The 13,382-nt window shown below is 38.2% G+C and overlaps 1 protein-coding gene across 1 annotated transcript; it reads right to left on the reverse strand.

Annotated features, from left to right (window-relative positions):
• Nucleotides 1–6,820: 6,820 nt before the first annotated feature.
• LOC119778712 (uncharacterized protein C1orf100-like) lies at nucleotides 6,821–13,382 on the reverse strand. The gene is made up of 3 exons (XM_038278060.1): nucleotides 13,210–13,382; nucleotides 9,491–9,574; nucleotides 6,821–7,504 (listed from the first exon to the last, which is right to left on the reverse strand). The coding sequence occupies exons 1-3, from the start codon at nucleotides 13,299–13,301 to the stop codon at nucleotides 7,321–7,323; spliced, it is 360 nt and encodes a 119-aa protein (XP_038133988.1). The 5' UTR covers nucleotides 13,302–13,382; the 3' UTR covers nucleotides 6,821–7,320.

Raw genomic sequence — 13,382 nt, forward strand, 5'->3', positions numbered from 1 at the left:
AACTGGGTAAAACCATATAAAAAGGGACTATAAAAACAGGAGTAAAAAAGTAAAAGAGTTTATTCCAGATCAGGCATAGTTCAAGTTAACGCGCACTGTCCTCAGTGCCTCTCCTTCAGCAGACTTGAGGGCTGAATTCCACGCTTTCAAAGATTCCCGAATGTCCTCAGTCCTCCAGGGTCATTGGTTGGCCCAGGTAAGCATATTCTTTGTGGTGTTGACATGCTCAATGCATTTGTTGATGTAGGCTGGCACAGTCATAGGATACTCATCAATGTGCTGATCAAGATTCTCAGTCATCCAGGTCATAGTCATTCCGTTAAAGTTCAAAAAATATCCACTGGACTTGGTTTCAAAATCTTCAAATCTTGGAAACCAAGTCCAGTGGATATTTTTTGAACTTTTACGGAGATACTCATCATTATTGATCTTGTTATCATAGGTTTCTGCAGCTTTGAACATGTTCCAGTCAGAGCATTCAAAACAGTCCTGGATTGCCTCCATGGCCCCCTCAGTCCACACCCTGACCTGCTTCACTGTTGGTTTAGCTCTGATAAGCTATGGTCTATAAACAGGAATTAGCATTACAGATAGGTGAACGTACTAGCCGAGGTGGGGGCGGGGGGCTACTCTGAAGGCATCTTTTAGGATATAATAAACTAGGTCTTGCGTGTACTGTCCCCAAGTCCACGTGTTAGTAAAATTAGCGATAACAGTCTTCAAATTAGCGTGGTTAAAATCCCCAGTAACGATGAACAGTAATGAACACCCTCCATGTGTGCAACTTGGAGCTCAGTGATACTCTGCAGGGGTTGATGTTAAGGTTTTTTGCCCAGAAAATTTTTTTTCTTACCCAGTATAATATTTGATAAATATAGTTCCTAATATTCATTTTTGTATATATATCAATGAAACATGTTTGTTTTTTTAAATGTTTTTTGTAATTCAGTATTTTTAAGTTTCCAGGTTCCTTGTGTGTATATGCGCGCGTCAGATAATGTAATCAAGCCTACATTACCGTGTTAACATGCTTTTCAATCCTTCCTGCACATTCTTTTCAAGCTAAACTTTGCTTTAAACTGTTGTGTGCTTGGAAAAATATAAATTGTAATGTTAAAAATCTAAAAAAAACTTGACAGGTTAAAAACTTAAGATAAATCACAAGATAGAAGTCAATGTCACAAATGAATAACTTTTTTTTTAGAGTCACGGTATGTTTATACAAGATAATACTATTAATATAATGTGACTTTTCTAGAAAATCATTAAAAATAGTTATTTTATACAAGGTTTCCACAGTCTTACATCATTTCAGAATTCCCTGACTTTTAACTGAGTCGGGATTAGTTTTCCCTGATAAAATAAATGCAGCAACAAGACAGTAATAATAACATAACAGGTCACCAATTTAACATGTTTAGCTCTATAACATTTAAATGCACCTCTCCAATGTCTAAGAGAAACAAATTAATGAACATTTTATAATGTATGACCTGCATCACTGTACAGAAGACTGCCATATGATAGCCATATTTACACTGTGCGCATGGCATATAATTATGCCAATTTTCCTAATCCCTGACCGACATTTTTAATCTAGGGTTATCTGGGTGGTGGGTGAAATGGGTGGAGGGTAAAATAGGTGGTGGGTGTGTTACTGTACTTACATTTTTTTGCCTTGTGGTTGTTTTTTAGCCTGCTAAGTCACAAAAATGTGTCTGATTCGCACCAATTCCCATACAAAAATCACGCCATCTGGCGGAAAATCATGCGGCTTTTTCAAATCACGTTGTTTTTCCAAATCACGCAAGAATGTGTACAAAACAACAAAAATGCAGCCGGAATGTTGGTGATTTTAAAGTAATTTTGAGTGATAAAGTTTTTTTTTTTTTTGCGATCATTGCACTTGCCCGGCGGGCAAATGCAATTAACTTTGTACTCTCCCAACAATAAAAACTACTTGCCCCAGGAGATCGGGCGATGGTTAACATCGAGCCCTGGTCTGGTATAGAGCAGTCAAGGCATCTTTTGTATTACCTCTTGGGGGTACATATACAGCAGTGATGCTAAACACAGTGAGCTCTCTATGTAGATAGAAAGGTCTGCAGTTCACAGTCAAAAACTTGATGTCTGGAGAGCAAAAGCCGGTGACCAATTCGGCACTTTTACACCAGTATCCAAAGAAGGCCTTTAATTCAACAACTCACTATGCCAGTTCTCTTCTGGACTTGTGTCTTACCATCACATACTTCCAATTCAACCAAGATTTCTCCAGGCAGAAGCATGGATGGACAAGTGTCTGAGGCTCTCCTGTGTCTCTCATAATGATGACTTATACATGGAAGAAGTGGAAAGCAGAAATCAACACTCTTACAATGGAACCAAACCTATTCACTGGTTCAGATACGTGGATGATACATGGGTCTAGATAAAGACCAAGGATATTAACACATTCACAGACCATATCAACGAAGTGGACAGAAACATGAAGTTCATCCGGGAAGATGTGAAAGATGACAGCCTTGCCTTTACGGTTCACATTGTTGTGCAAAATAATATCCTGCAGATAATGAATAAATGATTAACTAGAACTGGAGTTGTAGTTAATTATTTAACTTATTCAAAATCGGGGTTGAAATCAATTTAGTGTTCTTGGTTGAATAATCGTAGCTCTTTACTTATTTACCAGGGTTTATACCTTTCACCTCTGGATGGTTCCTGGACCGGCTGTTAAAATCCAGGTATCCACACCAATTTAGTGACCCAGGCTAGGTTATCAGCAGAGCTATTAATTATCAATCAAATAACTATTTATCTCTGTTTATTCACACCATTACCAAAAGAGGGTGGATCTGGCCTGATTGATAAAACATCTGTTTATATGGATCACAAACGACTACAAGTTAAACAATGACGTCTTTATTCTAATAATTCAGAATTACAAAACACTACACGCTATTAGAAAATAAACAAGAGGTAGACTAGTGACTAGTTTAAAAGAAAAAAAGAATAAAACCCTAAGAGTCCGTTTAACTGGCTTCTGACATTGTTCAAGATAGGCCAGATGTTAATACATTCAATAATGTCTGTTTGGAATAGCAGCAGGTATGATGATCACAACAGCGCAACTAAAACAACATAAAATACATTCAGCTTAAAATGAGAAATGGTTAAAATGCATTAACAACAGCAGCAGAAGTCGTTTTAGCAAAGCGGCATCAACAGAGGTGTGTATGTGTGGAGGAGAAATGTAAATGTGAGTGTGTATTGATTTATGAAAGACCTCCCTCTTCATGTGATGAAAAGGAGGAGAGGTGGGGGTGGCAGCTTGTAACAATGGGCCCTCAACCACGTGACCACACATGGTTGAATGTGAGCAAACTCTCTATAAATTACCTTAAAGGAATAGTACACCCAAAACATGATTAGCCTTCATTTTCTACTCACCCCCATGCTGAACAACACTCTGGAGTACTTTTTTGATATCTCAAATGCATCTGGAGATCTGGGAGGCTTCTTGCTGTCTGCTGACATTCAAATAATGGAGGTCTATTGTGCCCGAGGCAGAAAGGTCCATAAAAGTCCACAAAAACGTGTCAATATTCCTCCATACTGCTCGTCCAATGTATTCCGTGTCCTGAGTGGGTAGCATCCAGAATTTACTCGAAACGAAGTAATTTAGAATGTTTTTAGAGCATAAACAGTAGTGTATAGGATTTCCTGAAAGCGCGCACATGCACGTTCACGACGCTACGGAAGCCGGCAGACCAAACCAGCGCATTCAGCTCGGCAAAGAACTCATGCTCTTCCTCAACACTGAAGTCCTCAGACATTTTTCTTTCGTTGTTTCTTTCTTTGCACAGGTAAACAGCACATTTCTTCTTCTACGCTTGCATTATTGGCAGAGCAGACGCTGAATGCGCACTTTCATCTGGTTTGGTCTGCCGGCTTCCGTAGCGTCGTGAACGCGCATGTGCGCGCTTTCAGGAAATCCTATACACTACTGTTTATGCTCTAAAAACATTCTAAATTACTTAGTTTCGAGTAAATTCTGGACGCTACCCACTCAGGACACTTGGAATACATTGGACGAGCAGTATGGAGGAATATTGACACGTTTTTTGTGGACTTTTATGGACCTTTCTGCCTCGGGCGCCATAGACCTCCATTATTTGAATGTCAGCAGACAGCAAGAAGCCTCCCAGATCTCCAGATGCATTTGAGATATCAAAAAAGTACTCCAGAGTGTTGTTCAGCATGGGGGTGAGTAGAAAATGAAGGCTAATCATGTTTTGGCTGTACTATTCCTTTAAAACAGAAAAAGAAGGAAAGCAGGATAGAAGAAAAGGAATACAGAAATATCACTTGCAGATTTTCAGGCGAAGGATGATTATCCATATGAGTCACTAACCCGGTTTAAAAGTTCAGTACATCTCTATAGAACAAGGTGGGTTCCAGCTGGTGAGCTGCCATGAAGATGCGGCGGAGGCCGCCCAGAGTGTCCTAGATGCTGCAGCTTCAGAGAACATGTAGGTGTCCGAGCCAGGTCGCAGAAACAGATCAGATCAGGAAGGCTTAAAGGTCCAGGATTCCGGAGCCCGGACAAAGTGGCATGTGTATGACGTCATCCGCACCTGGGGACTGGAGTCGTAACAGGCAGCCCGGGCCACAGGCAGCTACGCTCCACCCCTCCTATTCATTCTAGCTAATCTGAATCGTTCAATTCTATTTCGAGAGCGAGATCATCTGTGGTAGTAGCACTAGACATCTTCCAGGCATGTGAGTAAAACTAGCAGCAGTTCAGCGGACATTATGAAGGAATGGTAGCCGGTGCGCGGATGACGTCATACACGCTCCGCTTTGTTTTTAAAACATATAAATATAAAAAATATAACCGTGGATGTCTGGGGGACAGTGATTCGCCTACGTGTTATGAATGCTGGCGTACCATAAAGAGTAAATTATGAACAGTTCAGTTTGTGCCTTCAAGTCGTTTGCCCATAGGAAGACGTTACTTGGATATAACCTAACGGAATATCTTCAGAACGGCTCCAAATGACACAAAACTAATATGGGTGAGTAGAAAATGATGTAATGACGTAAAATCAAGGGCCCAATGTAAAAAAAACTGGTGTTCCCCTTTAATCCCCGAGAGTTCATTTTGTTGCTTTATACTTGTTACAATGGTAATCACAATAAAGTTGAATTCCATTCTTCTATTCTATTTTAAAAATTTGTATGAAACATCTACAAGCTGGGGCGTAGTGTAAAGGAAAATCAAAATAAAATGCTGTTGCAATTTTGATAAAAAACTAATTGCAATTTTGGCAAAATCATTCTGCCTTAGTATATTAACCAAAAGGTGACCAAAAACAGTTGTTTATAACAATATACTGTAACTAAAGAGGACCAATATAGAATTCATGTCATGATCTGCTCTGATAGCTGGCCTTAATTGCTCTTTTTATCACGTGCCTAGTTCTCATCCAGCTGTAGGTTCTGCTTTATATTCGGTCCAGCTCAGCTATCCAGGCCAGATCATTGTTTGATGTTTGTTTGTTTATGTCTCTAGTTTGTCTATTTTGTTTATTTTATGGTTAAGGTCCTGGTTCCTCGCAGCCAGTTAAGTGAGACCATTTAAGTGTTTTTCCTGTCTTTTGATAGCTTCCTAAACATTCTCTGCAGAGTCTTCAGGGTTTTGGCTCGAAATGCGGTGAAGGTCAGTTTTATTCCATTAATCCAGGCTCAGAGGAGGAAAGCAGTTTAAGGTCCTGCTGGAATCTGGGTACAAGGATTCCAACTGGTACAACACTCAGAATTAGTGTTAAATTAGAACTGAATATAATGTATATTTTACTCCAGACGTTGTTGTAATAACTGTAAAAGGGTCTATGTACTTTGACACTGCATATTTAACACTGTGGAATTTACTGTGTAGGATTAATTATGCATTAATGAAATAAATTATGAATTTATTTACAGTTTTAACAAATTAATGATGCAGTTGAATAATTTATTCATTTATTGGATTGTGGCAGGTGCTGTCATTAGGGATGCACAATATAATCGGCCCCCTATCGGTATCGGCCTGTATCGGCCTTAAAACTGAATATCGGACATCGGCCACCCCACCGATATTTAACCCGATATTTGATCAGCTTCTGAGTTTCTAAAGTCTAAAACAAAAATAAAAAATACTACTACTTCTTCCTCAAAAACTTCTTTTTTACAGACTTAACTTCTAAAGACAAGGGAAAAAATATTGATATATTAAAATATCACAATATCTTCATATACTGATATATTGCCATTTAAAAACACCATATCAATCTCTTTTACTAATGAAATATTGCTATATGTCATCATTATGCAACGAAATCCCCCGAAAATCCACAAAATTTTGCCATATTTTTATATGTTGATATATTGACGCGGTAGCGATCTATTTTACTAACAAAATCTCACAAGAATTTGCAAAATATCACGAGAGTTTGTAACAGAACGATGAAATTTCATGAGATTTTGAAAGTAAAATAGATCGATACCGCGTTTTTAAAAATCAATTTGATATCAGCATATGAAAATATATTTGAGTATATTATTTTTCAAAGTGTCAGAAATGGATAACAAAACTGCTATTTTCAATGACTACTTATTTTTGTCCAGCTTTAACATTGGTATCGGTTATCGGCTACATGAGTTTTAAAATATCGGCATATCGGATATCGGCCAAAATCCCAATATCGTGCATCCCTAGCTGTCATGGTGGGGTGGAGGTTTGACAGGACCCAAATGCAGACACTGAAGCAGAAGTGGTTTCTTCAAGGTTTAATGACAAAAAGGTTAACAGAAGCAAAAATCCCAAAACATAAATCAACAAAAATCCAAAACTACTGCAAACCAGGAATACTCACAACAAGGAGGCAAAGACATGGTGACAAACCAGCAAAAAATGACTGAACAAGAGGAGAATATATGGGAGAGAGAAACAAAGACCAGGCTAATTAGCAGATTGGGAGTGAACAGGTGTGCAAACAAGGGATCTAGGGAAAAGGAGACTGACATAAGAGGGCAAACAAGAAATATCTAGGAACTCAAATACAATCAAAAATAACTAGAACACAAAAATGGAAATAAGACAAATTAAAACGCCGAGATAAAACTTGAACAGAACCAAAACCATGACAGTTGCCATCCTCCAAACTTTTCCATCTGAGGTTTTACATTAATAAATATGACTGTTTCCTATATTGGTCATAACAACCAGCTGCATCCGATTTGGGACATGTTGTGATCTCTTTGAAAATCAAAACAAGAAATCTATGATTGAGGAAAGCAAGGAGACAGCAATCCAAAGTGCTCTTGATAAGTGGTTTGAAGGTCACACTGTTCCAATGATTTTTTGTTGTGTCGGTGATGACTCAGTATTCTCAGAATTTGGAGATCAAAACTTGGCTGATAGTTTGGAGAAGAAACAGGCTGGCGAAGAGAGGAGGAGCTTTCACTGAGGGATGAAATACATTGTTAGTGGGTTTTTTTTAGTCAGATCAAGGTGTGATATTAACATACAATAAAAATAAATGTCAAAGACTGTCATGTAATAATACTGTTTTTGGTTTTGTTTGTTTTTTCCAGATAATTTTGAACTTTTGAAGCATGTTTGCAGCATTAAACCCCATTGAATAGACATATTTTATAACTGATCACTTCCAGTAGTCTGAACACTGAACTGCTCTGGAGAAACCATATTCCCTTTTTTTTTCTACCCGTGTTTGAAACGGCAGCCGATGTTCCATCAGTCTGTCAGAGCTCTTATTTTGTTTAGGCTCTAATATGATTATTTGGAATGCAGTCGCTGTGATGTGCTTTGATCAGCGAGACAATCCCCTAAACAGGATGGCTGTAGGTGCTGGACATAAAAGGAAGAAGCCACATTAAAAAGCACAAAGCGGTTGTCTGTCTGTTTTATTGTGCCATTAACAGGCCTCACCCCTCCTAATACAAAAAGAAAGGGCGAGGCAGTAATATTCCCACTATTGTACACTCTTCACTGCTAATGGCAAAAAAAACCCTGCCCATTTGACCTTATTTAACTCTTCTGAAACAAGTTCTGTGAGCTATTTGCTTATGTCGGTACGAAAATTAAGAGCACAAGAGAAGCAGCATGTTGCTTTACCTCTGGAAACTTAACTTCATTATACCTTCACCTGTTTTTTCCCCCATCTACATTTTCGTAGGCCTAATGTATCTGTGACAGAAAGTACAAATGATCTAAAACCTACAGCCTGCTTCCTTCATGTTGCAAACAAGTCTTTAAAATATCTTTTAAGGATTAGTAATTACAGATAACTAGTTTGATCTATTTCAAGATCAGGGACTGGTATTTTAGGGTTTACTGTATTTTATTAGCAATGTAAATTGTAGGAATAATCTTTTTTTTAATAAAAATCTGTACGCTGCACTTGTAAAACTTGAAATGAAAAATGTTCAACAAAGAGCCATCAAATTGATTTAAAAAGGTAAATCTATTTTTTATGAGGGGCCTGGCAAGACGGCAGCGGAAAAACAGCAACTGGAAGAACAGCTGAGGCCAAGTTTGAGGCCTGCCATTAGGATGAAAAAAAATAACAAACAAAAACATGTTAGTTCTGGATTTTTTTTATGTAACAACATGACTAAAAGCTGTGTGAGATCAACACAGGAGTTTCTGAGGAGTTTCTTTCCTAGTGTTGACCCCATGAAAGCTGAAGGAACAGCAGCAAGGGGCTACAATTAGATTAACCCAAGTCCGGCCTTTTGCTTCCTTCTTGCAGTTTTGCGTCATGAAAATGGAACATAACAAATGCAGTTTGTTTCCGCATGCAAAAAAAAAAAGGAGTCCAATTACATTTCTTAGCTACTCATCTGGAAGGACTTGTCAAAGCCTCACAGGTCATTATGGGCCTAAATGAACTTTCACAGAGGCAGAATTAAACAACAAGACATGGCATATAGTTTCAATGTTCCCCCAAAAACTAGAGCCAACCTCTGGGCTTTTAAATCAGGACTGAAAAGAGTGTTTACTGCAGCTGTGCAATGCAACAAATCGGTTCATTATCAGTTATTAAAACAACCTGTTAGAATTTAGCTTCTTTTTAAATGTAAAAAAAAAAATCCTTTCTATGCACCTGTTTAGTTAACATGTTATATTGCAATTTGTAATAAGGTGTGTTGTGGCTGACCTGAGTGAGATTAACTTTAAATCCTCTCTTATACTGCCACCATCTGGAAGATGTTATACTTGCACTAAGTCCCTTTATTCTAATACTTTAAAAGTTCCCTTTTACTTTTTTATTGGTATTTTAAAAACACATTATAAACAAGAACATGCATGTCCATCATAACCCGTGTTGTTCCTTATTTGTCCCCTTGACCAACTGTAAAATGAAAAAGATTGAGAAACAATTTGTGACAACAAAGATGAGACAAAAAGAAAAACATTTTGTCTTACCCACAATCCTTAGAGAGTGTGTTGTGGACTCTAGCCAGCTGACCAGGATACAGCCCTTGTACATCTCTTCCCAAACGTGATGTTCTTTAGAGAATGAAAATAAATATCTTAAGCCCAGAGCGTATTAGGAGCAAATTCAGCCTGAAATTACATATGTGAATTAAAGGAAGTAAAGCTCCAAAACTATAAATTAGAAATACAATGCTTGTATGCTTGTGTGACAGAAAGATATTGAGGAACATTTTTCAGATGGAACCAATATTGTAAATGTCACCATGTCTGATTTATAGGTGATTAAACAAAGAAAAAATTAAAAATATCTAGCCTCACCCATTTTTTTCCAAAATAAACACTGAAAAACACCATGAAAACCCATTTACAACTTTGGATGAGGCCTCAGACTTTAAAGATCAACTTCCTGACTATAAGTCAAGCAAATTTGGACTGAATTAGTTTAAGCAAGTGGCTAAAATTATGCCTAACTCATAAAAGAGCATCTGGCCAGACAAATGTGCTGATTTACATTATTGGAGACCTTTTATATAAGACAAAGTCTTTGCTCCTAAGATTTAGCCGTTGTTTCATTGAAATTTACCATTGAACACTCAATAATATCCCCAAACTGAACAGAAAATAAGAATAACAGAGCAAGCTTATGTAACACATGCTGGTTAAATCACCTAAAATGGTGACAATTACCTCCAACCCCTCCTTGGAAAGGTCTGAGCCTCTAGTTTCCAATGATGCCGGCCATTAGGGGGCGTGGCTAAAAATAATTACCCGCTGTTGTATTACTCCTGCAGATTCAGGTGGAATTTAAAATCTCATTTTATTTGTTTACACAGCTATAAAACAAAAAGTATTTGTGAAAAATTAATTTTGAAGCATGTTTTAGAAATTTTAAAGACCCCATTTTGAAAGGCATGTGGATGAAACAGCATGTGACTGAGTTTTGGCCATTTCTAGAACTGGGTCAACATGGGCAGGTGTCAGATGGGCCCGGTATTAGTTTAACGTGATTCAAATGAAACACAATTTTTCAAAATCTCTGTTTTAGTTCATGTCATCTTTACAAAGACTAAATTTAATACTTTTGGATAAGAATATTGTCCATATGTGTAGAGGAGCAGGATTGTTCTGATTTCTACAAACTCGGAAAATACCTTTCTGTTGTTTTGCACCAGGCAGCACTCTGGGAATTATCTGATTGGCCCTTAATCTGTGTCTTATTTCTTGAATGAAATAAATTCTAAATATAAGCATTCCTGTTAAAGTTTTCCAGAAAAAGGAAATAAAAATTTGACACTGGCTGTCAAACTTTGAAACCTCGTGTTACCTTCAAAGTAGGACACAGTAAGTGATTGGAGAGCTTTATGGTATAGGTTTTTATGGCCAAACAGCTGCATTCAAGCCTCCCCTCATCAACTGTACCTTAAAGTGTTGAATGCAGAACTTCAAAGCATGCAAACAGCTGCAATCCAGAGAAACTTCAGCATACCAAGGCCTTCTGAACCATTTTTTGCTTAACCTTGTCAGGACAGGTCTGCCTTGGTCCCTTCCTGTTTCACCAGTGCAGATGGCAAGGTCTACAGAGTGTATTAGTGAGTGTGGGAGAATGTGACGACCTGTGTCAGAAACCATTTTGATCAGTTACACTGGAGACTGTGAACCAGGCCCTGTTGGACTTTACAGAGGCATTGGAAGAATTGTAAATATTCCTCAAAGTCCCCATCCAGTTTAAAACGTATGGAAAGCCTCACCTGGAGAGATTGAGCTGTTTCATTTGCAGACGTGGTCAACATCATTTTAACCGCAAGATTCAAGAATTGGATGTCCCCAAAGTTCTTATGAGTAAAGGTAGATGAGCAAATTCATTTGGCAAGATCTTTAGTTATTTTTAAAATGCTAGCCTTTCTTAAAACATCCTAAAGGTTTATTAAATTTTTATATTTATATATATATATATATATATATTGTATATATATATATATATATATATATATATATATTTTTTTTTTTTTTTTTTTTTTTTTTTTTTCTTATTAGTGATCAGTTTTGCTTTACTCCTTGTTTTCTAATGTCAGTGGATTTATTTTTATTGTGATGTGTTGTATGGTTTATTCTTAGTTACTGTTTCAGTCTTGGCTCTGTTATGTTTTTCTTTTGAGTGTTCAGTTTTGCTTTACTCCATGTTTTATAGTCTTAGTGGTTTGATTCTTATTTTGTTCTTTCTGGTTATTTTCAGTTCTCAGGTTTTTATTTGTTGCCCTCTGCTGCCCTCTTGAGTTCTCCTTTATTATCTTGCTCCTTTCTTGTTTCTGCTCTGCTCACACCTGCTCCTAATCTGTTTATTAACCCTCTCTTTGCTTCAGTCTCCTACATACTCTCTCTGTTCTGCTCTTCTTTGCTGGGTCCTCGTCTAACCTCATCAGTACTACCTACTCGTCTCTCTGAGCCTTCCTTCTGGTTGCAGTTCTTCCCCTGATGACTCCATGGTTTTTGGTAAAGGTTTGACTTGTGTTTTCTTTTTTCTTGTTAGAAATTATGTCAATGGAAATTTCCCTCAAGGATAGAGACATTTGATGATATGTGGGTGTCTGCTGCCCTTGTGTGGAGAGTATTGGTTGTTGCATGGGCATAGAGGCACTGTGTACATGTGTGCAGGTGAGGAGTAGCTTTCAAAGTGGCACATTCACCTGAGTAGAGGACAGGTTGTCGGGTAGTCGTTATTTTTTGTTGACCCCTATTACTTTATTTTGTTTAGTTTTCTGTTATGATCTTGGCGCCGATGACTGACTGGATTAATCTCTTTTTTCACCTGCTTAGCTCCGCTCGTTTTCTCATTACTGTTCATCTGATCCACGTGCTCCTGTTTCTATTTAATCAGCCCCCTAACCAGTCATCAGTGCCAGATTATTCTTGAGCTAGTGGGGAGGGTTTTCTAGCATTGCATTAGTGTTTCTGATTACCTGATCCTGACATGTTATACCTCTCAACCACTGAGCTTGCCTCTTCCCATCTGATCTCTTTGCCTGACCTGTCTTGGGACTCCTACTGGATTCTTCCTGTTAACTGAACTTGGAGCTTCTTTCTGTCACTGACCTGGATTTCTAAATCCTGAGAATATCTTTGACACCAGCTTTGGCTTTGTCCCCTGATAATCCTGCCTTTCTATGTCCCCTTGGACCTGATCTTCTGCTTATTCTCCCTCCTCTGGGACTACGCCTCTTGTTGACGGCCAACCGGCAGGAATCAATCTTGTTCTCTGGGCATGGAGTGAACTATACAACCAGGTTAGTGACTCACATGTTCATAATGATCCTCTGTCAGATTAACATGGTCACTAACCTATGTTTTCCTCCTGCAGAGGTTCCTGCCTTAGACGTCCTTGCTGTTACTCCAGATCCGCCTTTTTTAAATAAGCACTTTTGAGATATGGGTCCCCTGTTCTGAGCCCTGAAAATTTTCTACAATCTTATATCGAGATTTTCAGTATTCCTGCCTCATATCCAGACTGTATACCACTACGGTAATAGCTGCATGTTTTTTAATAAATTGCACATCCTGGATCCAGCAGTCTCTGCAAAGGCCTAAAGCATGTTATGCAGAGCTACCGAAACCAACCATACCTTTGTGTCTAAGGAACATCGAATAAGGGGCCACAGGGATTTTTACAAATGAGGAGAACAGGGAGAAATAATTTGAAGCGGCACACTCACCTTTTTGTTAAAACTGTTGTTGTGGTGATGTCTTTGCAGTCCTGAGGCTCTCTGAATTCATGCAGCCTGAGAGCGATACCAGATCCAGCCATCTCTGAACAGATGATTCACTAAGACTAAGAAGACTGCTTCGCCCCGTTTAGATCTTGCAAAGGAAGAACACCAGACATAAT

The sequence above is a fragment of the Cyprinodon tularosa genome, unplaced genomic scaffold (genome assembly GCF_016077235.1).
Source record: "Cyprinodon tularosa strain WSP-4 unplaced genomic scaffold, ASM1607723v1 ctg137, whole genome shotgun sequence".
NCBI classification, from domain to species: Eukaryota; Metazoa; Chordata; class Actinopteri; order Cyprinodontiformes; family Cyprinodontidae; genus Cyprinodon; species Cyprinodon tularosa.

Excerpts from the sequence above, each read along its gene's own strand:
- LOC119778712 (XM_038278060.1), bottom strand. The coding sequence starts at position 13,301 with ATGGCTGGATCTGGTATCGCTCTCAGGCTGCATGAATTCAGAGAGCCT. Across the intron at positions 9,575-13,209 it reads ACAACAGTTTTAACAAAAAG|AACATCACGTTTGGGAAGAG; the intron begins GTGAGTGTGCCG and ends CATTCTCTAAAG. Across the intron at positions 7,505-9,490 it reads ACACTCTCTAAGGATTGTGG|TGAAAGCTCCTCCTCTCTTC; the intron begins GTAAGACAAAAT and ends TTCATCCCTCAG.